The sequence below is a fragment of the Lagenorhynchus albirostris genome, chromosome 10, assembly GCF_949774975.1.
Source record: "Lagenorhynchus albirostris chromosome 10, mLagAlb1.1, whole genome shotgun sequence".
Taxonomy (NCBI): Eukaryota; Metazoa; Chordata; class Mammalia; order Artiodactyla; family Delphinidae; genus Lagenorhynchus; species Lagenorhynchus albirostris.
This window is the reverse complement of record NC_083104.1, coordinates 31946529-31972139: the sequence shown is the minus strand read 5'-3', so window position 1 is coordinate 31972139 and position 25611 is coordinate 31946529. Positions and strand designations below refer to the sequence as shown.

Here is a 25611-nt window from a genome sequence, read left to right as displayed (position 1 = left end):
AAAAGCTAATCAAGTAGTGTTTTAAAGCTATGTTTTCTCATATCACTGTAACCCTAAGATATGATTTTAAATCTCTAATCACTCAGAAAACATGCTAAATAAGATCAAATGGATGAAACACACTGTCATCATTATGGAAAAAATGAATTAAAATTCTGTCTCATAACTATCGAAGCTATTTAAAATTCACCAAAAAAGTATTAAAATAATATACATTAATTTTTCAATTACCAAAATCCTCTGCACAAGATATATTTATCCTGAAGAGCAGAAAAGCTTCAAGACATGTTGCACTCCCTAAAAAGCACTTACCTCCATCACTTCTTGTTTTTCATCTGCTGCAAAAATATTAGGTACTTCTCCAGCATTGAGCACACTGTCGATATCCTCTAGAAAAGCTTCCTCTTTAATCTGAGTGTCCGTGATTAGAAAGACTGTCTTCTGGCCCCTCATGCCCACATTCCTTAATAGAACCTTAAAATAAAAATGTACTTATAACCAGAATCTGGTGGAAATCTGTTGCTTTTGCTTTCCTTTCTTTTGATAACATCTCAAATTTAGAGTAGTACCTCTTCCATTTTGGTGGGGCTCTCAATCTAGGCCTCCATTTCTCCCACCCTTTTGGTGGGAGACTCCAACTGGCCAGTTTGCCCACCCCTTAGACATACTCATTGATTCAGAGTCTTACTTCAGGGACTGAGATGGATTTGAAAACAGAAAGAATCTCTGTCCATCTAAGATCGAAGATATAAAGACCAATTCTCTACACTAACTTTTAGGATGTAGAATTTTAGTATGTCAGGGTCAGAGAAAGTTTAAAAAGTCCAGTAATGTCTCTCTTATTTTTTTCCACTTTAGGTCATCTCTCGTCTGGGGCCTGCAGAGCCCTAGGCACATGAGGATGAAGCCCCAAGTATGCACTCCACTATTCTATTTGTTACTGGAACAGCAACACAGCTCCAAAGAAACTATTAAGATTTGACAACATTAATGACATCATCATCCTCATTGAGGTTCATATTTAAGTCTACTGGAAAACATACATTTACCTGAAATAAGGCCTCTCTGAACTAGAATAAAGGTAAAATCAGCAGCAGCCATGGTAACAGCAGTGGATAAGACTTAAGTCATAAATCCTGCTCTGCTATGCATACCTTCTCTCAACTTCAGTTTCCTCATCAGTAAAACACAGAGACAACCATACCTGCTGCATTGAACTGTCATACCTATAGAATGACAGCATGTATATAAAGAACTTAAAACAGTGCTCAGCACACACCGTAACTGCTCTAGGGATAATATTATTATCATCATCACCAGTGTATTTAGCACACAGCTATACAGGTTGGCTCTCTCTTTACAGATAAAATAATGCATGGTAACACATATATGTAGAATCTAAAAAAAAAAATGGTTCTGAAGAACCTAGGGGCAGGACAGGAATAAAGACGCAGACGTAGAGAATGGACTTGAGGACACAGGGTGGGGGAAGGGTAAGCTGGGACGAAGTGAGAGAGTGGCATGGACATATATACACTACCAAATGTAAAATAGACAGCTAGTGGGAAGCAGCCACATAGCACAGGGAGATCAGCTCAGTGCTTTGCGATCACCTAGAGGGGTGGGATAAGGAGGGTGGAAGGGAGATGCAAGAAGGAGGGGATATGGGGATATATGTATATGTATAGCTGATTCACTTTGTTATACAGCAGAAACTAACACACCACTGTAAAGCAATTATACTCCAATAAAGATGTTAAAAAAATAATGCACTGATATTATTTTAGACACTAGATTTGCTCACAATTTTACCTTCAGGTCCTCTCTCCATTCATTCATACCATAGCTCTTAGAAATTTCTGGTTGGAAAATTTGCATTTTTGCCATGGATGTAGCCAGACGAGTTAAAGATTGACGACCACTTCCTCCAAGTCCAACAAGCAAAGCATTTCCACCAGACTGCTTTAGAATTCGACATATTCGTGATAAATGTTCCAATACATACCTATGAAATATCGATATTATTATACTTGAAAATATGAATATAAATGTATATTTACACATAAGTATCATTTTGCTTTCCTAGAAAAATGGACCTTGCTGCCCCATATATTACTATCCCAATTTTAAAGAGGTAATCATCAAAAAGCATGATTTTTCAAATGAAGTTGCAATTGGATCATTTGCTGTAAAGGAAAACTATTTGAGGTACAAATTCAGGAAAGGTACTATACAAATTATAAAAATAAAATGTAATGGTAATCATTTATACTGGGAGTATATTATTGCTTTTATTAAAAACATTTCTTTGGGAATTCCCTGGTGGTCCAGCGGTTAGGACTCTGGGCTTTCACAAGGGCCCAGGTTAAATCCCTGGTTGGGGAACTAAGATCCCACAAGCCACACAGCTTGGCTAATAACAAAACAAAACAAAAAAAACCCCAAAATTTATTCAATCTTTTAATACTGGGATTTCTATGTGAGAAATAGAAAATCAGTTATATACAAAATAGTAAATTCAGGAAACGTAGCCTCACTAGTAATTAGGGGAATTAAAACTAAAGTCACAAAGTAGGCATAGAGGGAACTTACCTCAACATAATAAAGGCCATATATGACAAACCCACAGCCAACATCGTTCTCAATGATGAAAAACTGAAACCAATTCCACTAAGATCAGGAACAAGACAAGGTTGCCCACTCTCACCACTATTACTCAACATAGTTTTGGAAGTTTTAGCCACAGCAATCAGAGAAAAAGAGAAATAAAAGGAATCCAAATTGGAAAAGAAGAAGTAAAGCTGTCACTATTTGCAGATGACATGATACTATACATAGAGAATCCAAAATATGCTACCAGAAAACTACTAGAACTAATCAATGTATTTGGTAAAGTAGCAGGATACAAAATTAATGCACAGAAATCTCTTGCATTCCTATACACTAATGATGAAAAATCTGAAAGTGAAATCAAGAAAACACTCCCATTTACCATTGCAACAAAAAGAATAAAATATCTAGGAATAAACCTACATAAGGAGACAAAAGACCTGTATGCAGAAAATTATAAGACACTGATGAAAGAAATTAAAGATGATACAAATAGATGGAGAGATATACCATGTTCTTGGATTGGAAGAATTAACACTGTGAAAATGACTATACTACCCAAAGCAATCTACAGATTCCATGCAATCCCTATCAAACTACCACTGACATTTTTCACAGAACTAGAACAAAAAATTTCACAATTTGCATGGAAACACAAAAGATCCGGAATAGCCAAAGCAATCTTGAGACAGAAAAATGGAGCTGGAGGAAACAGGCTCCTGGACTTCAGACTATACTACAAAGCTACAGTAATCAAGACAGTATGGTACTGGCACAAAAACAGAAATATAGATCAATGGAACAGGATAGAAAGCCCAGAGATAAACCCATGCATGTATGGTCACCTTATCTTTGATAAAGGAGGCAAAAATATACAGTGGAGAAAAGACAGTCTCTTCAATAAATGGTGCTGGGAAAACTGGACAGCTACATGTAAAAGAATGAGATTAGATCACTCCCTAACACCATACACAAAAATAAGCTCAAAATGGATTAAAGACCTAAATATAAGGCCAGAAACTATCAAACTCTTAGAGGAAAACATAGGCAGAACACTCTATGACATAAATCACAGCAAGATTATTTTTGACCCACCTCCTAGAGAAATGGAAATAAAAACAAAAATAAAAAAATGGGACCTAATGAAACTTCAAAGCTTTTGCACAGCAAAGGAAACCATGAACAGACGAACCCTCAGAATGGGAGAAAATATTTGCAAATGAAGCAACTGACAAAGGATTAATCTCCAAAATTTACAAGCAGCACATGCAGCTCAATATCAAAAAAACAAACAACCCAATCCAAAAATGGGCAGAAGACCTAAATAGACATTTCTCCAAAGAAGATATACAGATTGCCAACAAACACATGAAAGAATGCTCAACATCATTAATCATTAGAGAAATGCAAATCAAAACTGCAAGGAGATATCATCTCACACTGGTCAGAATGGCCATCATCAAAAAATCTACAAACAGTGCTTCCCTGGTGGCGCAGTGGTTGAGAGTCCGCCTGCCGATGCAGGGGACGCGGGTTCGTGCCCCGGTCTGGGAGGATCCCACATGCCGCGGAGCGGCTGGGCCCGTGGGCCATGGCCGCTGGGACTGCGCGTCCGGAGCCTGTGCTCCACAACGGGAGAGGCCACAGCAGTGAGAGGCCCGCGTACCGCAAAAAAAAAAAAAAAAAAAAAAAAAAATCTACAAACAATAAATGCTGGAGAGGGCGTTGAGAAAAGGGAACCCTCTTGCACTGTTGGTGGGAATGTAAATTGATACAGCTACTATGGAGAACAGTACGGAGGTTCCTTAAAAAACTCAAAATAGAACTACCATACAACCCAGCAATCCCACTACTGGGCATATACCCTGAGAAAACCATAATTCAAGAAGTGTCATGTACTACAACGTTCATTGCAGCTCTATTTACGATAGCCAGGATATAGAAGCAACCTAAGTGTCCATCAACAGATGAATGGATAAAGAATATGTGGCACATATATACAATGGAATATTACTCAGTCATAAAAAGAAATGAAATTGAGTTATTTGTAGTGAGGTGGATGAACCCAGAGTCTGTCATACAGAGTGAAGTAAGTCAGAAAGAGAAAAACAAATACCGTATGCTAACACATATACATGGAATCTAAAAAACAAACAAAAAAATGGTCATGAAGAACCTAGCGGCAAGACAGGAATAAAGACGCAGACCTACTAGAGAATGGACTTGAGGATATGGGGAGGGGGAAGGGTAAGATGGGACAAAGTGAGAGAGTGGCATGGACATATATACACTATCAAATGTAAAATAGATAGCTAGTGGGAAGCAGCCGCATAGCACAGGGAGATCAGCTTGGTGCTTTGTGACCACCTAGAGGGGTGGGATAGGGAGGGTGGGAGGGAGGGAAACGCAAGAGGGAAGAGATACGGGGATATAAACTGATCCACTTTGTTATAAAGCAGAAACTAACATACCATTGTAAAGCAGTTATACTCCAATAAAGATGTTAAAAAAAAAAAAAAAACTAAAGTCACAGTCAGATACCATTCCACTCTCCTTCGACTGACAAAACTTACCAAGTCTGGCTATCCTAAGTGTTGTGAAGGGTGAGAAACAATGGAAGCTCTTAAAAACAATAATTATTTTTGAAGATACTTTGGCAAAACTTAGTAAAGTAGAAGATGCTTACATACCATGACACAATAATTCCATTTCTAAGAATATAGCCTAGAGAAGTTCTTACACATGTAACTAAGGAGACATGAATGTTCAAACCATTTTTTTAATTACATAAACTAGAAATTACCTAGAAGTCTATCTCAGAAGAATGACTACATTCTGTTAAAATTATACAATGCAGTGCAATACAGTAGTAATAATTCATCTTCTGTGAATTTCACAATCTAGAATAAACCAACTTGCAGAGGAATGTGCACAGTATGCGACATGCAAAATAAGATTGCATATATGTTTAGGAACACACACATGTAGTAAAAGGCCAAAGAAACACATGAGTTTCTTTTTATCCCCGTAAGGTACAATAGGGATGCAGTGAGGGAGCGCTGGCTACCCAAGGGACTTCAAATAAATTGCTAGTATTTTATGCCCTTTTTTTTTAAATCAAAGTATATTTGATTTACAATATTGTGTTTAGTATTTTATGTCTCAAGCTGGGTGATGGGTACAAGGTTGTTCATCATAGTTTTATCTTTTTGTACATTTTAAATATTTCACAATAAAATTTTATAAACAGTAATTTTAATCATCAATACCAAATATAGGTACCTAAAAATGACAAGATTCATTCTTGTTTTGTGAGTTTGATTATACTCATCTAAGCATTGCTCCACGATGTCACTAAAATCATGAATATTTGGAATTTCAATATAAACTCTGTCATCTCCTTCAAGGTCAGGATTCATATAGTCACCAAACATGAGATTTCTTAAGTCCTCTTCAGTTACCTATAAAATGGAAATCAACAAATTATATTAAAATTTAAAATTTTTTCTAAAGTAATTTGAAAACAAAAATTTTTCTGAAATAAATTTAAGAAAGTTTAAAATTTTTTTCTAAAATAAATTTAAGAAAATGTTACACAAAATTTTGTTTTATCTATGTTATGGGATGATTATCAATTAGATAATTCTTTTAAATATTAGGATAGTAAATAATATACTTGTAAAATTAACACCTGAAATTATATTATATCCTTAGGAAGTAAAAAGAAAACAGTTTTTTCTATCATATAAGCTTTTTGCCCCCAGGGGCAGGAAAAGTCATTCTGAGCATCTCCCATTTTGTGAGTCATTACTAAGGGATGGTCACCATGTTAAGCACCTTATATCTATTATATCATTCAATCCCTATCATATAACTTCTATGTTATACACATAATTCCTCTGAAAGCAAATCTTCTCAATATAAATACCTATCTATGAGGAAAGTTAAAAGAATATGATCATTAAGAAATAATAGTTTGTTATAAAGCAGAAACTAACACACCATTGTAAAGCATTTATACTCCAATAAAGATGTTAAAAAAAAAAGAAGTAATAGTATTCTTTCAAAGATAAGTTGATTGTAATAATTCATGCTATTGGATTGTTTTAACTTAATATATTTTTAATCACTAAATATACTCACTGGTGCATTCCCTTTCCTCAAATGTGAAAAGATACTATCAAATGATTCTTTAAAATGGTCTCTTATAACATTTTTGGTTAAAGTGAACAGCCAGCATCGGTCATTATCATTAATGAGACGATCATAAAACACTCGGAGAACCTCATGCACAAACAGACGGATCATAGTGTGCTTGTTCTGCACGGCATCTCTTTCAATGAGCAAGCAGCCCCGGATGACACGTGAAAAATCCCGCAAGTTGAAAGTGTAATGAGATTTTGTGGGAGTGGGCAAAAGATTTTCCATGGATTGTTTATATATCTGAATATGAAAAAAGCAACAAAGCAAAAATAAAATGCTTATAATCAGCAAAGTCAATAATACAAAGCCAACAACAATGTAATATACTGTAAAAGACAGTATATTATATAAAATATTTTATTTATCCTATCAGATCATATTGACTTGGAAAATTGTATAGTACTGAGTCTAATATAGCATATATCTATTTCTTTTGGTTTATAGCACTCAACCAGGCATTACAAAGTTGAGGGAACTTATTATTATCTGATTCCATCCAAGCTCAAGAAGTGACAATGCTTTTATTTCCCAGTAATTATGGTTGTTCCATTTAAAGGCGAATGACCTGGGATTAAATAGTTAACAAAAACTTTAGTAGAAAGTGAAATCAGATAACTCATTCTGAAGCGTTCGAAATGAAGAGGATGATGAAACAATTTTCTTTGACCACCACTGACTTCAAAACAAATCAACGTGTTCTCTCCCTTCCCTTCTCTCTCTTGTTTTCTCTCTCCCCTCTCCTCCTCCTATCTTAATTGGCTATAATATCAAAATGAAGTATATTTTTACTACATGCTGAATTCACCAAATGAAGTTTAACATCCTCTTTAAGAAAGGTAAATTAAACCTTTTATAATATAGCCTGAAAAAAAATCCAAATGAAATTATTTTTTATTTATATATGTTCTCTAATTCATCTCCCCTAATCTCCACACATGGTAGGTCTACAATACATCAAAGACAGAAAAAAAAGAGGATCCTTTCTGTATCCTCTTTTGCCTAACCAACTCCCCTCTCTTTCCAGGAGATGCCTGAAATATAACTACCATATTTTATAAATAGAAGAACTTTTCTGTATAAGTACAGAAATTATAATAATGTACTATCTCTTTGCTCATAGTTTCTCTATTTTAACAACCCAATTTTCCACCAGAACAGGGGCAGAAGAACTTTAGAAAGATACAGTGCTCTTGGAAACTGATGGAATGATTCTAGGGAGCTTTTTGCTTCTGGTTGCAGTGATGCCAAAGTGAACCCCACTGTATCAAGGATCCAGAAAGCTTAGTTCAATGAGATTATCACTAAATTACCTTAGATACATTTTTTTCCCTTTTACCATCACCGATGAGGCTGGCTCTGGCCTCTGAGCAGAAGCAGGTAACACACCCTGAATAAGTTAAGGGCTGCTCTTTGGCCATATGGGCAATCTTGTTTTCTAGTCCCACCCTTGTATTCTCTTTTTTTTTTTTTCACTGCTACTCCTAAGTTATGTGGTCTGGCAAAAATAATGTATTCATAAGCTTCTTAAGTTTCTTTTTTTTTTTTTTTTGACTCAACATGAAGAATGGGAACGAAGAGAGAGAAGGGAAAATTAGTAAATACTAGAGTAGGGACCCAACAATTAGGGAAACACCCACAGTATGGCAGATATTGGTTCTGGATGATTTCCTTATAATAACCTTGTGAAATAGGTATTATCTCCCATTTTAGTGATTAAAAAGTAAGTTTCTGGAAGGTCAAGTTACTTGCTCAAGGCCAGATAGCTAGGAAATAGCAGTCAAGACTCAAACGCAGTTAGATTCCCCAATTTCAAAGCCTATGATCTTCCTGTTCTCAAGCCTTCCTAACAGCTTCTCTGACACTGAAGACTAAAGTGGCTAAGGGAAAAAAGAAGTTAAAAAAAACAAAAAGGAAGGATCAAATAAGGATATATGTAGTACTAAAACACTCTATTGCATTCTTTGCTCACCTCCATAGTCCCATTGACAATTTGGTTCCCAACTAAAAAGTACTCTGGAGGAAATTCTCGAGTCCTAAGGTAGAATGCTACAATTGATGAGAAGATTCGGACCATGGTTTCATCACTAAAAGTATTAATAGTGCAGATGTTGAAATGTCTAATAAAACGGGGAGTGACTGGATTTCTTCCACCACCTGGAGGGCCCATGGCAGCAATCAGTTCTATGTCAACCAACGTGATTTTACTTGTGTCCTTAAGGTCATACCTTGAAAGCACATAAAAATTCCAAAACGATCAGTTATAAAGCCAACAAGATGGATTGAAAAGTAGATCTCCTTAGAAAATTAATCTGATTTTAGCTTCTTTAAATGGAAGAAGATTAGATAATGCTTGGAGTAAGAGAGAAGTTTTTTTTTTAAGGATTTCTATAATTTTTATTTCTTTTTTTTTAAATTGAGGTATAACTGACATAACATTATATTAGTGTCCGTGTACACCGTAATGATTTGATATTTGTCCAAATTGTAAAATGATCACCACAATAAGTCCAGTTAACATTTGTCACCATACATAGTTACAAAATTTTTTTTCTTGTGATAACTTTTAAGATTCACCCTCCTAGCTACTTTCAAATATGCGATACAGTATTATTAACTATAGTCACCATGATGTACATTACAGCCCCTGACTTACTCATTTTATAACTGGTAATTTGTATCTTTTGACCCTCTTCACCTATTTTGCTCCCCCTATCCCCCACCTCAGGCAACCACCAATCTGCAGAGAAAACTTGTTTTAAAGCAGCACTCTATTTCTCCTTTCAGTGACACTGATTCTGTTGCCCAGATTCTGAGTATCTAGAAGGTCCCCTTCCTCTTGCTCTTGCCTTTCTTTTTTTCAGTTCTTTCCAATTTGACTCTCCTTTGCCTCTTCACACTCCAAATCCAGAAGTATGGATGAGAGATCAATCTTTTTTGTGAATGGTTACAGGTAAATGACAATATGTCCCACTTTGCCTAGGACAATTGTTGTTTGTGCCTGTCCTGTAGTAACTATTAACACTCCCCTTTTTCTCTCAGAAATGTCCTGGTTTGAACAATAAACTATACACTTATTCTACTTACAGCTAAGTCCTGATTTCTTTTTCTCATCTCAAATCTTATCTTTGGAGCACAAAAGAATGTATAAATAGAACCTATACACAATTTTGTTATATAAAAAGAGACCCATTAGGGAATAACAAAGCTTCAAAGAAGTTTTAATCAGAAGGGGTATACAAATGACTCAGTTTAGCTGGAACCACTCAAAGTGAAAAGCTGCTTATTTCCAACAGGTCATAAAGTCCTTTAATATTGAAGTTCTTGCAAAAAAGGGGGGTGGTTATGGAAGAAATCTATATAGCCAGTTCTTAGTCTAAAAGTACCATAGAAAGTATGAAAATATGACTTGATTTTTGGCAACAACTCTAGTAACTGTCAATAAGGAACTGGTTAAGTAAATTATAGCAAGATCCACAAAACTAAACAGTACTAAAAGGGAACAAAATGAATGAGACAGACAAATAATATCGATAAATATTTAAGTGCAAATAAGTTGCAAAAACATTATATGTAATATGGGTCTTTTTTAATAAAAATATATTTATATAGAAAAAAACCTTGGAAGAATAGGGAATAAACTATTAACAGTGGTTATCTCCTGGAGGCAGGATTCCAAGGGCATGCAATAACAACAACAAAAATATAATCCCAAAATATGACTTAGCTTCACAGTTAGGTTACCCTTGCCTTGAGATAAAAATCATGGCATATTAGGGATTAGGAAAGTATTTTAACAGGAGGAAATGAAGAATTATTAATCCGAACTAAAAGATACAATGTCTTATTTGTTGGAAACTAACCATGTCATCATAAAATAGGGTGGGAGGAATGGAAGAGTTATCTACGAAATTGCTGTCAAAACCAAGCCATCCCAAGGATACAGTAGTCCCAAATAGTTATAGATAATATAAAGAATTTTAAAATGGTAGAAACATAGGGTGCTGATTACGGTTACTTAGGTTGGAGACTACCCACAAATTCTCAGTGCTGGTTGATGGTAAAAGATGTAATTTGTAAATTATATTTAATAATTGAAAGTAGTAGATAAAAAGGACAAAAATTAATACTGGATTATTCTTCCATGGTATAAAAAGGTATAGAAAAGTCTTCTAAAATTTTCTTTATAGGAAAATCTGAGCAACCATTTTCTTCCATAAGTAATTTGAGAAAATGTATTATTTTGATGTGAGAAATTAAAATAGAAAAAGAGAACAAGAAATAACTTCAGCATGGCTACTTAAGACTTTAATTAAATAGTTACCAATTCCCACAGTCAAAAAACTGTCGTAATAATTCAATAGGAGGTTGAGCTCCATATTTCTCCAATGCAGGCATATTCATGTCATCTATAAAAATTATGCACTTCTTTCCCATAGGTGGTCCAAAAACTCCTTTGCGTCTTTTATCCAGTCTAGCCATGATAATGTTCTAAAATATAAAAAAGAAATAGTAGTATATTTAAAGCCATACTTAACACCAGAAAAAAAAAAAGAAATTTAACAGTCTAATTATGTAAGGAAATAATGCCAAGCAACACTATGTGCATGTTTATTCATTTATATTTATTCATTTTAGGGTTATACCAAACTTCATATTCAACATCGTTCAAAGAGCATATATTGAAATCCTTCTATGTGCTCAGAATTGTTACATGTTTATATGTAACCAATTGTTACACCTATTTGTATATTTATATTGTATACACACATATGCACACACACACACAAAATATTTTCTATATTGGATACCCCAACATATCTATTAACTTTAACTTAATATCTAAAAGCACTAATCTAAATCTGTAGTATTTTGAAATTAGGGAATTCTACTGGCTTAAAACAATGAAAATGAGCACCATAGATCAGGAGAGAATGGACAGATATAAATTTAGGAATGGATGATAAAAATGGTGATTAGAAAAGATCTCATGCAGTACTTTCATCTTGGTACCTCTGGGGGTAAAGGGTGGGATGCACAGTTTCCTGTCACAGAAGGTCATACAATAAACAGTATATGGTTTGAAAGATCTTTCACTGACAGAACTTCAGTAGGCAGCAAATACCCCTAGGGGACCATCTAGGAGAGTCTCGAAAGAACAAGTTTTCTCTCTCTCTCTCTCTCTCCCCTTGTCTCCTTCTCTCTCTCCTTCCCTCTCTCTCTTCCACCCTCCCTCCCTTCTCCTTTACTTCTCCAGTTAAGAAATCAATTGTTGCTTCTTGGGCTTGAAAAAAATGATGACAAAGCTCAACAATTCAGTATTAATGCAAAAATGTTCTCTTGAACTTTTGTCCTTAAAACTTACTTGTAATGCCAAAAAGAAATTTTGAAGTTTTATTTAAATTCATAGAGGATTTACACAGCTGCTCATTTAAAATACAGTTTTAAATGCTAATCAAAAAGGCAAAAAAATTAATAACTATAGACCCATGTTTCTGGCTTTTAACTAACCTGAACCTGATTGGCACTGGTCCGTGCGGAGAAATTAACATAAAAAGGAAAGTACAGGTCCTTTTCCAAGTGATTCATCAGCTTATTCTTCACATACACTGATTTTCCTGTACCCGTTGGACCCACAAAAAGTAGCGGCCTTAATGAAACAGTGAACATATCATTCAAAAGGAGAAAAAGTCAGAATACATTTCAATTAGAGGAGGCTGGATTTAGTTGAAAACCTAAATAGTAATCAAATCAACTTCATCCAAAAACTCACATTTCAATTTATCATTGTAATTTCATAAAAGACCGGTGAAAGTAACAATTGGCACCGTTTGCTTACTTACTGAAATTTAAATAGTAACAAACTATTATTTGAACAAATGTAACATTGCTATATGTAAAAACACTCATAAAACGAGTAGTAACATGCTTAACTTTTCAGAAAAAAAAAAAAAAGCCAAAGTTTGTCTCCTCAGAAAAGTGATGTATTTGTACTTTTTAGTTAGAGATACAGGCAAGAGGGTGCTGTGTGGAATAGACTAATAGGATGATGACAATAAGAGAGGTTGAAAGTGTTTCGCAGTTATCTCAACAGCACAAAGTTTTTGTGAGAAACTAAATAACAATGAATTCTAAAGGTAACGGTTATATATGCCCATTAATAGCATTTTTGAATCAAGTCAGTGTTACTAACTGAAAATACTTGTCTAAAAGCAAACTCTAAGGAATTCCCTATTCCAAGGGCTTCAAAAGCAGGGTTTCTCATTTTTGAGTGGTCTGAACTAATTTTAAAGGGAAAAAAAAAATCCTAAGAGTTTATGTTCACAGAACTCTGGAGAATCCCAGTTTGAGACATACTGAATTAAAAATTAAATACTGTCACTTTAATTGACAACTTGGCATCACATGCTACATAAAGACAAACACAAAGGCTGGCACTAAAACTGAGCAGCAGTAATCAGGTATAAAGAGTCATCTATATGACCCAAATAATGATAATATTAATTTTTAAAATTATCATTGAAGTAGAAACATAAAATTAATACTATAAACAAAAAAAGATCATTTAGAACTACAGTGATGCCTGAGAATTCATCTACGCTTTCCAGTCTGAGTAACACGTTATGGAAAACTATTTATTAAAATAATTTTACTAAATAAACACTGTTCTTAACTTGAGGTCCATGGATCAAACTGAAGAAATTCTTAGACAATATTGAGAGTTTGTGAACTTAGATGACATAGAGTTTATACCTTTACTTTCACTACCCTTAACTAAAATGGAGCAATTTATAATATAGTACCTGTGTACTTTATTATCAATAATAATATTGTTAATATTTGTCATCAATAGAAATCACAGATATTATACTAAATATTACAATTGTTAGAGATATCTCAAAAATATCACTTATGCCCATTGCTTCTTCAAAATTATGATCATCATCAGACTCACTGCTGGATCTTATTATTTAATGTGTTAATAAAAAGCACATTATTACTACTATAGCTCAAATTTGTTCAATATTTTAATAAATATATTTTAATATGTGGTTTGCTTTATAATCCTATGTTTGTACTTATTCATTCAAAAGTATTATTCTGACAAATGGTTCATGGAACAAGAGAATTCCTGTACCAGGAATTCCCCAGCATTGACAAGTACTCTCCTTGCTTAATGAAGTTTTTAATATTAGCCTCTAAATGCAAAAATGCAACTATGGGTACAAAATAGGGATAAAATAATGTTCCCTCATAAGCTATTTTTCTTTTTTTTTAATAAACAGGATAAAACTGTCACAAAATTCACGCAGAAACAGGTTCTTCATCAAAAACAATAAACCATGACATTCATGCATATAATGTAAGCTTGTCCAGTTTAAATAATATTTTTTAATAATTTTATTTATTTATTTTTTTACTTTTGGCTGCATTGGGTCTTCATTGCTGTGTGCAGGCTTTCTCTAGGTGTGGCGAGCGGGGGCTACTCTTCGTTGTGGTGCGTGGGCTTCTCATTGCCATGGCTTCTCCTGTTGTGGAGCACGGGCTCTAGGTGCGTGGGCTTCAGTACTTGTGGCCCACAGGCTCAGTAGTTGTGGCTGACAGGCTCTAGAGCGCAGGCTCAGTAATTGGGGCACATGGGCTTAGTTGCTCCGTGGCATATGGGATCTTCCCAGACCAGGGCTTGAACCCATGTCCCCTGCATTGGCAGGCGGATTCTTAACCACTGCACCACCAGGGAAGCCCCAGTTTAAATAATATTAATGATAAATTATGGCTAGTGTTTCAAAGAAAAATAACTATAAAAGTGTTATTAAGAAAATTGGTATGGATATGTCTATGGTACGTGCTAGGCTTTTCATCTTTTTTGATGTGCTCTTCTTATTTAAGTCTGAGTCTTTTATGTTCATCTTAAGTTATGAAGAACTAGCATAGGACAGATCTCAAAAATGCCAAACGGGAAAATGTGGATCATGGTTAGTCTTATCCCTCAGGAGTACAATGAACCTGTGAGTAGAATGCATACCTTTTTAACAGTAACACTGTAACTGACTTTTAATCTGCTATTACAAATAAAAGAAATAAAAGATGGCTTATGAGGCAACAAAGTATGATGGTAAAGACTTTGAAGTGGGCAATAGGAAATCTGGATTTCAGGTTTACCACTAGTAACAGATGTCACTATGGAAATGTCAATTAGTCCCTCAGGGTCCTAGTTATCTGAAAATGGATGACCTCAAAGTTCACTTCAAAAATCCTATGATCCTGGGCTTCCCTGATGGCACAGTGATTAAGAATCCGCCTGCCAATTCAGGGGACACGGGTTTGAGCCCTGGTCTGGGAAGATCCCACTTGCCATGGAGCAACTAAGCCCGTGCACCACAACTACTGAGCCTGCTCTCTAGACACCGCAAGCCACAACGACTGAGCCTGTGTGCCACAACTACTGAAGCCCGTGCACCTAGAGCCCGTGCTCCGCAACAAGAGAAGCCACTGCAATGAGAAGCCCGCACATCACAACAAAGAGTAGCCCCCACTCGCCGCAACTAGAGAAAGCCCGTGTGCAGCAACAAAGACCCTACACAGCCAAAAATAAATAAAAATTAAAAAATTATTTTTAAAATCCTATGATCATGATCCTATTAGAAAGGTACTATAATATTTAAAATGCATGTTTATAATAGAGTTTCTTACTTTGCATAGGTAATACTCAAATCCATTAGAAATGTATATCTAATTGTATCCATTGTAGGGACTATGATATCTTGAATCTTGACACATTTATCTCCTAAATTAGTACTTTTAATTAATTCATTCCAGTGGATCCAGCGACCTCGGTTTTTCAACTATAAGAGAACATAAATTTTAAAGTATTATAACCATGCACTTGCTATCTAAAAGGCTCTTTTTAACACAGTTATCATATTTGCTTTTAAAAATTTTACAGCCTTTTCCTCCTTTTTATTGTGAAATACAGTGGCTTCTCTTGTTGTGGAGCATGGGCTCTAGGCACGCAGGCTTCAATAGTTGCGGTGCATGGGCTCAGTAGTTGTGGCTCGCAGGCTCAGTAGTTGCGGCTTGCGGGCTCTAGAGTGCAGGCACAGTAGTTGTGGCACATGGGCTTAGTTGCTCCACGGCATGTGGGATCTTCCCAGACCAGGGATCTAACCCGTGTCCCTTACATTGGCAGGTGCATTCTTAACCACTGTGCCACCAGGGAAGTCCCTGTCCTCTTAACACTCTAATCTTTCCAGGCTGCCTTCAAGATGTCCTTGTGCATATATCAAGAATTTATCTGAGAGCCACTCTGATGTGGCTGAAGTTACAATTGACAGGACTTTGGCTTAATGTTTTCATATTTTAAAGTAAATGGGCAATAATCTAACTAGAAACAAAATATCAAATAAACTCATATTTGTTTCTCTAAAATTATTCTCTTTGGCATATTGATCCAGGCTGATATTCAGCCAGGACATATTGGAATGGCTGGACTGATTGTTACATTATTGAAGTTCTTCTGAACCAGGGGCTAAATAGCTGCTGTCTTGATACCCTAAGTGATCCTGATTAGGGAATCCACCCTCCCCCACACAGATATCTTCCTCTACAAGTTGTCCTGCCCTTCCCTGGAGATCCTAAAGCCTCTCACCATCAATCAACAAAAGAGTTAGCACCTGGCAAAGAGGGCGGTCTCTTGGACTCCAGTCCTATGGCTGGCATCTAAGAATCTTTAAATATTTTCTGGCAAGTTGTATATGTATATGGTTTGTGTCTTGGTGACGGTAATTTTGCAAGTTTGGGTGAGTGTTTCTTCAGTAATTCATATTCTTAATTTCTTAGGTTTTAGCTTTTATTTTTATCAAAGTTATTTATGCACTATTTTAGAGTCAAAAGTTTACACAGTTAAGGAAAAACAGCAGTTTCCTACTCTTTTCTCCTAACAGCCAACTACCTTTGCCTCTTTAAGCTGGATATTTTGATATTTACCTTCAATTCTTAAAGAATATGCTTGTGTTATCACTTCTTGATTTTTTAGTTTTAGAGGTTATTCTATTCACTTCCCACTGTGACTAATGAGGATGAAACTCTCTTTCTGGTCATATTCTTAAAATTCTGTGTTAACATGGTTTTAGGGAAAGATTTCTGCACTGGCAATCAGGAGAGCTGGGTACAAGTCCTGGCTGTGCTAGTCAGTTGTGTTTCTAGGTTTAGGTAAAATTGTAATAAGTCTCTATCCAGATCTTATGGCTCTGTGAAGTAAAATTTTCATGAATCAAATAATTATGCAAATGCTTACTGTTTAAAAGAATCTTCTTGTGAATTCTTTTTTAAATTGGAGAAAATAGATTTAATTTAAATCTGAAATTATAAAATATTCTCAAAATAAGTTTATCTATACTGTCCACAAGTTATAGGAAGGGAAACTGAAGAGAAGGGACTAAAATGCTAACCACAGGAGTCAAAGTAACTCTAGGATGGGAACCCACTTTTGACTGCTGATCTAAGACTTTGTGTTTTACAGCTTATCATAACAAGCATTTTATATCATACCTCATACATGTAGTCATAGACTAGGCCTTTTTCATCAAAGTGGCATTCCCATTTACCCACAGAGTCAGGTATTGGGTTGCTTTCATCTTTTCCCAATATGACTAATCGTATGTAATTGTCAAAAGCAATGCGACCATCTGTATCACAACTTCCTCCAATGGACCAAATCAAAGAAAATATAAAGCAAGCCTGTTGGTTAAAAAGAAAAATTAATTTAAACTATTTAAAAGGAAATTTTAACAGATTAACTAAAATATAGTACATTAAGTTCTGATTAATCTACTTGGAAAAGGTCAGATTTACAAATAAAGTAGAATGGAGCACATCTAAGTCACGTAACGAATCATTCCTCTGGCACTATGTATCTAAATTAAAATTCTCATGCCAAATGACCTAGGAATTTCTCTTTTAGGAGTTTATCTTCAAATATATTCCCACTGGACAAAACGATATATGTACAAGAATATTTACTGCAACACTGTTTGTGGTAGCAAAATATCTGAAGCAACCCAAATGTTCTTCAATAGAAGTCAGCTTAATTGGAATATGCTACATACACTGGAATACATGTAGCTATTAAAAAAAAAAAAAAAAAGGTAACCCAATACTGATATGGAAAGATCTCCAAAATATATTGTGAGAAAAGATGCAAATCAGTATGTATAGTATGCTAACATGTATAAAATATGTATACATATAGAAGAGGATATGCATCAAATATCTCTAGCAGGCTACATGAGGCACTGGTAATAGTGGTTGCCTTGAGGGTGGCTGGGGGACTGGTATGGGTAGAAAACTTACTTTTGTCTTTTGCTCTAGGTACATGCCTTATCTAGTTAGAAAAATCTATCAAAAATATTTTAAGAGAAAATTTTCTGTGGCAACAAAGTGAAGGGAAAACCGTGGGAGGGAACTGCTATTATCACAGAGTAGAAGAGAAGATAGATTGAAAGAGATCGAGGCATTTGAGAATAAGGTGGTGGATAGGAAAGTAGCATAGACCAGGGAAGAGTACAGAACACCTCTTTCCTTTGGCTCCCTGAGAGCCTTATTCTCTGCTATTCTCTGATCTCTAGACATTAACTAACCTGGACCACTGACTCCTTCCTACATATATCCTCTATGAATTCTGCCTGCAATGCTCCACCCAGCTGGTTGGATGCCTGCTCCTCGTCTTTTGTAGCCAGTTTGTTGTAGCCTACACTCTAGCTTAACATTTAGACAAGATCAATTCACCTGAAGTCTATATTGGTTTAATATTGTCACCTTATTGTTTATCAAATTATGATCTTTCATAAGTAATAGGGTGTCTTGATTCATTCTGACATATTTTACTTTCTCTAAATCGTTTTTTAAATCAGAATACCAGGTCAGGGCAACTTTAATGTCTTCAGGTATTCTTTTGGTTCTCACCAAAAAACAGCTCTAGGTCTTGTAATGTCTTTCTCAACACAAGTTTGCCAGAGGCATATTTTATTCCATAGTTAAAAAACACAATAAGTATAAAACCAACCATAATCCAAACACGAATGTGCTTGCTGGTAGGATCGTTTTCTACCACGTTACAGAGGAGTACTTCAAAGAGGCGTGTGAGAGATACAACTACATTGCTATCGCTTGTAGGAATCAGTTCCTTCAAAGTGAAAAGAATAAGATACTTTACTTTCATCTTATTTACATAATAAAAGAAAATAAACATTTCATTTTAAAAATGTAGTTTTCCTAAGGTCTTTATAAAATTTAAACTTAAGGAATTTAAATTGTAGGCATGATAAAAATCTCTCAAATATTTTAGTCTAGCATATTACATTACACAGTTGTGCAAAACATATTCTTATTCTGAATTCTTTGAGAAATGAAAACTAGTAAGAGAATAAACAATGCTCTAGAGATAGTAGAAATGAAGTTTATAACACCCATTTATTCATCTGTTTATTCAACAAACATTTATCAAAAATACAGTATACCTATATACCAAGCTAGGAGATATGAAAATAAAACACATGATCTCTGAAAAGAACTGATATTGAAATTAAATAGACTAAAATAATATGGTATAATAATGACATAACAGAGTAAGTCCCAAGGTAGTGGGAGGCTACTAGAATACTTGGGATAAACAATTAGCCCAGACCCAGGTAGGAAGACAAGGAGGGAAATAGGAGAGGAATAATCAAGGAAGATTTCCCAGATGAAGGAATAGCTGAGATGAATTTGGAAGGGAAGTGTGAGTTAACCAGGTGCAGAAGGGAATAATGTTCAAGGCAGGGGAAACAACATATATACAGACATGGAGATGTGAGTTGACACAGAGTATCAAAGGGATTCTGTAGGATGTGAAAAGAGGGTGTGAGAGAGGAATGGCAAGAAATAAAACCTGAGAAGCAGACCGGGGTCAGATCCTGAAAGGCTTTATAAGCTACGTTAAGGATGTCATGCTAAGACGAAGAGGGTTCCAATGGAGGGTTTTAAGTAGGGGAGTAAATGGAATGAATTTGTGTTTTGGAATCCTCATTCTGGTAGCAGGATGTAGACTGGACCAGAGTAGCTCTATTGTATTGATTCAGGTAGGAAATGATGAAAGTCAAAACTGAAGCTATTATGGGGGTTGGTCAGAGGAACTGCGATGGAGAGGAGAAGACAGATACGAAAGTTAGCAATGAGGGAAAAACCAATAGATGCTGGGGACTAACTGGCTATGGAAAATATGGGAATGAATTATGAAAAGAAAATCTATCACTCATTATCAGAAAGATGAAGTTTATTTTATTTATTTTTTTGCGGTACGCGGGCCTCTCACCGCTGCGGAGCACAGGCTCCGGACGTGCAGGCCCAACGGCCATGGCCCACAGGCCCAGCCGCTCCACAGCACGTGGGATCCTCCCGGACCGGGGCACAAACCCACGTCCCCTGCATCAGCAGGCGGACTATCAACCATTGCGCCACCAGGGAGGCCCCTATTTTGTATTTTTTTACAACGTATAGTATTAGCTTTAAAATTTTAAAAACTGAAAAATGATTATTTGTATATTTTTTCTATGAGACGTTGTACAGAATTTTCATAAAGTGAAATTGTCTTTTATTTTATGCAGGGTATTTTTCCTATCTCCAAAATAGTATTTTAGGATGACAATCTACTGAATACTCTTTTCCCTTCTCTATTATGTGGTGGTCCCCAAAAAGATATATCCCCATCCTAATCCCAGGAAGCCACAAAGGTGATCTTACTTGGAAAAAGGGTCTTTGAAGATGTAATTAAGTTAAAGTCTCAAGATGAGGAGATCATTCTGGATTATCTGGTGGGCCCTAAATTCAAAGTCATAAATCCTTATAAAAGTCACATGGTGGAGAGACACACAGAGTAGAAGGCCATGTGAACATGAAGAAAAAGACTAGAGTTATGCAGGCACAAGTCAAAAAAAGGCTGGAGCCAAAAGAAGCTGGAAGAGATAAGGAAAGAGTCTCCCTTAGTGCTACCAGAGGAAGCACATTCTTGCCAACACCTTGATTTCAGACTTCTGGCCCCAGAACTGTGACAGGATAAATTTCTGTTGCTTTAAGTCACCAAGTGTGTAGTAATTTGTTACAACAGCCCCAGGAAACTAACACAATATGTAAAGTTTTCTCACAAAATACTATATGTATATGTGAGTTTTTAAAGGTACATATTTAAAATCCTTTTATTATTTATTTATTTTTTTGGCGGGGGGGCACTTGGCTTGTGGAATCTTAGTTCCCTGACCAGGGACTGAAGCCAGGCCCTGGCAGTGAAAGAGCCAAGTCCTAGCCACTAGACTGCCAGGGAATTCCCTAAAATAATTTTAAAATATGGAATTTTTAAATCTTTAGTTACAGTAGTTTTAATCCAAAGAGTATAGCTGGAATAAATTTTACCTCTGGGTTATTCGGATGTAACTTCAGCAATATAAAACCACAGGGTGGTGGGGACTTCTCTGGTGGCGCAGTGGTTAAGAATCCACCTGCCAATGCAGGGGACATGGGTTTGAGCCCTGGTCTGGGAAGATCCCACATGCCGTGGAGCAACTAAGCCCATGTGCCACAACTACTGAGCCTGTGCTCTAGAGCCCACAAGCCACAACTACTGAGCCCATGTGCCACAAGTACTGAAGCCCATGCGCCTAGAGCCAGTGCTCTGCAACAAGAGAAGTCACCACAATGGGAAGCCTGTGCACCACAACGAAGAGTAGTCCCCACTCATCGCAACTAGAGAAAGCCCGCAAACAGCAATGAAGACCCAACACAGACAAAAATAACTAACTAACTAAAATAAAATAAAAACCAAAGGTGGATATTGCTATAATGGTGCTGTGTAAATCACTTTTAATTCAATTATAAAAGCTAAACGACAGGGCTTCCCTGGTGGCGCAGTGGTTGAGAGTCCGCCTGACAATGCAGGGGACATGGGTTCGTGTCCTGGTCTGGGAAGATCCCACATGCCGCGGAGCGGCTGGGCCCGTGAGCCATGGCCGCTGAGCTTGCGCGTCCGGAGCTTGTGCTCCGCAATGGGAGAGGCCACAACAGTGAGAGGCCCACGTACCGAAAAAAAAAAAAAGCTAAAGGACAAAAGTATTAAAAACAACCATAACTAAATTATGTTAATGGATACATACTATAAATAAATGTTAATTGTGACATCAATAGCCTACAATGTGGGGAAAGGAGGGATAAAAGTGGAGAGTTCTTACATATAAATGAATTAAGTTGTTATCAACTTAAAGTACCCTGTTTTAAGATAATATATGTAAGCTCCTTGGTAACAACAAAGAAAATACTTATAGAAGTTACACAAAAGAAAAAGAGGAATCAAATCCTATCAATATAAAAAAAACAAAACACAAAGGAAGACAGCAAGAGAGAAAAGAGGGACAAAAGAACTACAAGATAAACAGAGAATAGTTTTTAAAATAGCAATAGTAAATTCTTTCCTATCAATAGATAGTTTAAATGTAAATAGGTTAAACTCTCCAGTAAAAAGATACAGAGCAGCTGAATAGATAAAAAAACAAAGATCCAACTGTATGGTATCTATAAAAAACTCACTTTAGATTCAAGGACACACATAGGCTGAATATGAAGGGATGGAAAAAGATATTCCATGCAAATCGTAACCAAAGGAAAGCAGAAATGGTTATACTTAAATAATATGAAGTAGACTTTAAGTCAAAAACTATCTCTAGAGACAAAGAAGGTTATTATTACATAATGATAAGATGATCAATTGCATAGGAAGATAAAGCAACTGTAAATACATATGCACCCAACATCAGAGCACCTAAGTATATAAAACAAATACTAACTGATATGAAAGGAGAGACTGATAGCAATACAATAATATTAGGAGACTTCACTATCCCATTTTCAATAAGGGATAGAATATCCAGACGGAAAATCAGTAAAGAAAGAGTGAACTTGAACACCATAGACCAAATATACTTAACAGATATATACACAACTTTTCACCCAAAAGCAGAAGAATATACATGCTTTTCCGGTGCACAAAGAATATTCTTTAGGATAGACCCCATGTTAGATCACAAAACAAGTCTTAAGGAACTTAAGAAGATTGAAATTATACCAAGTACCTTTTCTGACCACAATGGATTAAAACTAGAAATCAGAAAAAAAAAAAGAGAGAGAAAATTCACAAATATGTGGAAACTAAATAACATACTCTTGTACAACCACTGGGTCAAAGAGGAAATCAAAAAATATCCTGAGACAAATGAAAATGGAAACAATATATACCAAAACTTATGAGGTACACCAAAAGCAGTACTAAGAGGAAGTTTATAGCAATGAACACTTTCATTAAAAAAGAAAAATGATCTCAAATAAACAACCTAATTTTACACCTCAAAGAACTAGAAAAATAAGAGCAAACTAATTTCACAGTTGGCAGAAGGAAGGAAATAATAAAGATCAGAGTAGAAATAAATCAAATAGAGACTAGAAAAACAATAGAAAAAAATCAACGAAACTAAGAGTTGGTTTCTTAAAAAAATATACTAAATAAACAAACCCTTGGCTAGAATAACCAAGAAAAAAGAGAGAAGACTCAAATAAATAAAATCAGATATGAAAGAGGAGACATTGCAATGGATGACTCAGAAATAAAAAGAAATAATAAGGAACTATTATGAACAATTATATGCAAACAAATTGGATAATCTAGAAGAAATGGATAAATTCCTAGAAACATACAACCTACCACAACTGAATAGAGAAGAAACAGAAAGCCTGAATAAACCAATAACAGATAAGGAGATTGAAGTCGTAATCAAATACTTCCCAACAAAAACTTCCAGGGCCAGATGACTTCACAGCTTCACAATTCTACCAAACATTCAAAGAAGAATTAATAAAAATCCTTCTCAAACTCTTCAAAAAATAGAAGTAGAGGGAATACTTCTGAACTCATTCTCTGAAGCCAGCAGCCAGAGAAAGCCACCACAAGAAAAAAACAAAAAAACAAAAAACTATAGGTCAGTATCTCTGATGAATGTAGATGCAAAAATCCTCAACAAAATACTAGCAAACTGACTTCAACAACTCATCAAAAAGAGAATACACCATAACCAAGTGGGATTTATCCCTGGGATCCAAGGTTGGTTTAACATATGCAAATCAATCAATGTGATGCAACACATTAACAGAATGAAACATAAAACCACATAATCATCTGAAGAGATTCAGAAAAAACATTTGACAGAGTTCAATATCCATTCATGATAAAAATCCCTGCAACAAAATAAAGGCCACTTATGAAAATCTCAGAGTTAAAATCGTAATTGGGTAAAACTGAAAGCTTTTCCTCTAAGATCTGGTACAAGGCAAGGATGCCCCCTCTCACCACTTTTATTCAATACAGCGCCAGAAGTACTAGCACAATGAGACAAGAACAATGAGACAAGAAAAAGAAATAAAAGACATGCAAATCAGAAAAGAAGAAGTAAATTTATCTCTCTTTGCAGATGACATAATCCTATTTGTAGAAACCCTAAAGACTCCACGGAGATGGGAGGGAAGGGGGACACAACATTTTAGAACTAATAAATTCAATAAAGCTGCAGGATACAAAACCAACTCACAAAAATCAGTTGCATTTCTTTTCATCAACAATGACCTATTTAGAAAGGAAATCAAGAAAACAATCCCATTTATGATAGCATCAAAAAGAATAAAATACTTAAGAATAAATTTAACCAAGGAAGTGGAGTATCTGTACACTGAAAACTATAAAACAGTAATGAAAGAAACTGAAGACACAAATAAATGGAAAGATATTCTGTGCTCAAGGATTGGAAGAATGTCCATACTACCCAAGTGAACTACAGATTCAATGCAATCACTATCAATATTCTAATGACATTTTTTACAAAAATAGAAAAACCAATTCTAAAATTTGTATGGAACCACAAAAGACCTCAAATAGCCAAAGTAATCTTAAGAGAGAAGAGTAAAGTTGGAGACATCACACTTCCTGATTTCAAATTATATTACAAAGCTTTAGTACAAAACAGAATGGTAGAGGCATAAAAACGGACATATAAACCAGTGGAACCGAGTAGAAATAAACCCAACCATATATGGTCAGCTGATCTTTGGCAATGGTGCCAAGAATATACAATGAGGAAAGGATAGTCTCCTTAATAACTGGTGTTGAAAAAACTGGATGTCCACATGTAAATGAATGAAATGGGACCCTTACCTTGCACTAGACATAAAAATCAGCTTGAGATGGATTAGACTTAAATGTAAAACCTGAAACCATAAAACTCCTAGAAGAAAACACGGTGGTGGGGGTGGGGAAGCTCCTTGACATTGGCTTGGCAATGTTTTTTTGGATACGACATCAAAAGCTCGGGCAAAAATATAAAAATAAACAAGTGGGACTACATCAAACTAATAAGCTTTTCTGCACAGCAAAGGAAACCATCAAAAAATGAAAAGGCAACCTACTGAATGGGAGAAAAATATCTGCAAATCATATATATAATAAGGAATTAATATCCTAAATATATAAGGAACTCATACAACTAAACAGCAAAAACACAAACAACCCAATTTTTTAAATGGGCGTAGGACCTGAATAGACATTTTTTTCTGGAGACAACATACAAATGGCCAACACATATATGAAAAGCCACTCAGCCTCACTAATCATCAAGGAAATGCAAATCAAAACCACAATGAAATATCACCTCACACCTGTTAGGATGGGTATTATCA

At 35.5% G+C, this 25611-nt stretch overlaps 1 protein-coding gene across 1 annotated transcript in view; it reads right to left on the bottom strand.

Moving 5' to 3' along the window:
• The window catches only part of DNAH12 (dynein axonemal heavy chain 12), a 230090-nt gene that overhangs the window by 68125 nt on the left and 136354 nt on the right, over positions 1 to 25611 (bottom strand). Inside the window, exons 36-45 of the mRNA XM_060161532.1 lie at positions 18875 to 18994; positions 17362 to 17550; positions 15505 to 15656; positions 12322 to 12460; positions 11135 to 11301; positions 8783 to 9038; positions 6754 to 7053; positions 5893 to 6071; positions 1813 to 2005; positions 313 to 474 (exon numbers count right to left, since the gene is read on the bottom strand). Of these exons, the coding sequence (XP_060017515.1) occupies positions 313 to 474; positions 1813 to 2005; positions 5893 to 6071; positions 6754 to 7053; positions 8783 to 9038; positions 11135 to 11301; positions 12322 to 12460; positions 15505 to 15656; positions 17362 to 17550; positions 18875 to 18994 (1857 nt within the window). The remainder of the gene's footprint in view (positions 1 to 312; positions 475 to 1812; positions 2006 to 5892; positions 6072 to 6753; positions 7054 to 8782; positions 9039 to 11134; positions 11302 to 12321; positions 12461 to 15504; positions 15657 to 17361; positions 17551 to 18874; positions 18995 to 25611) is intronic.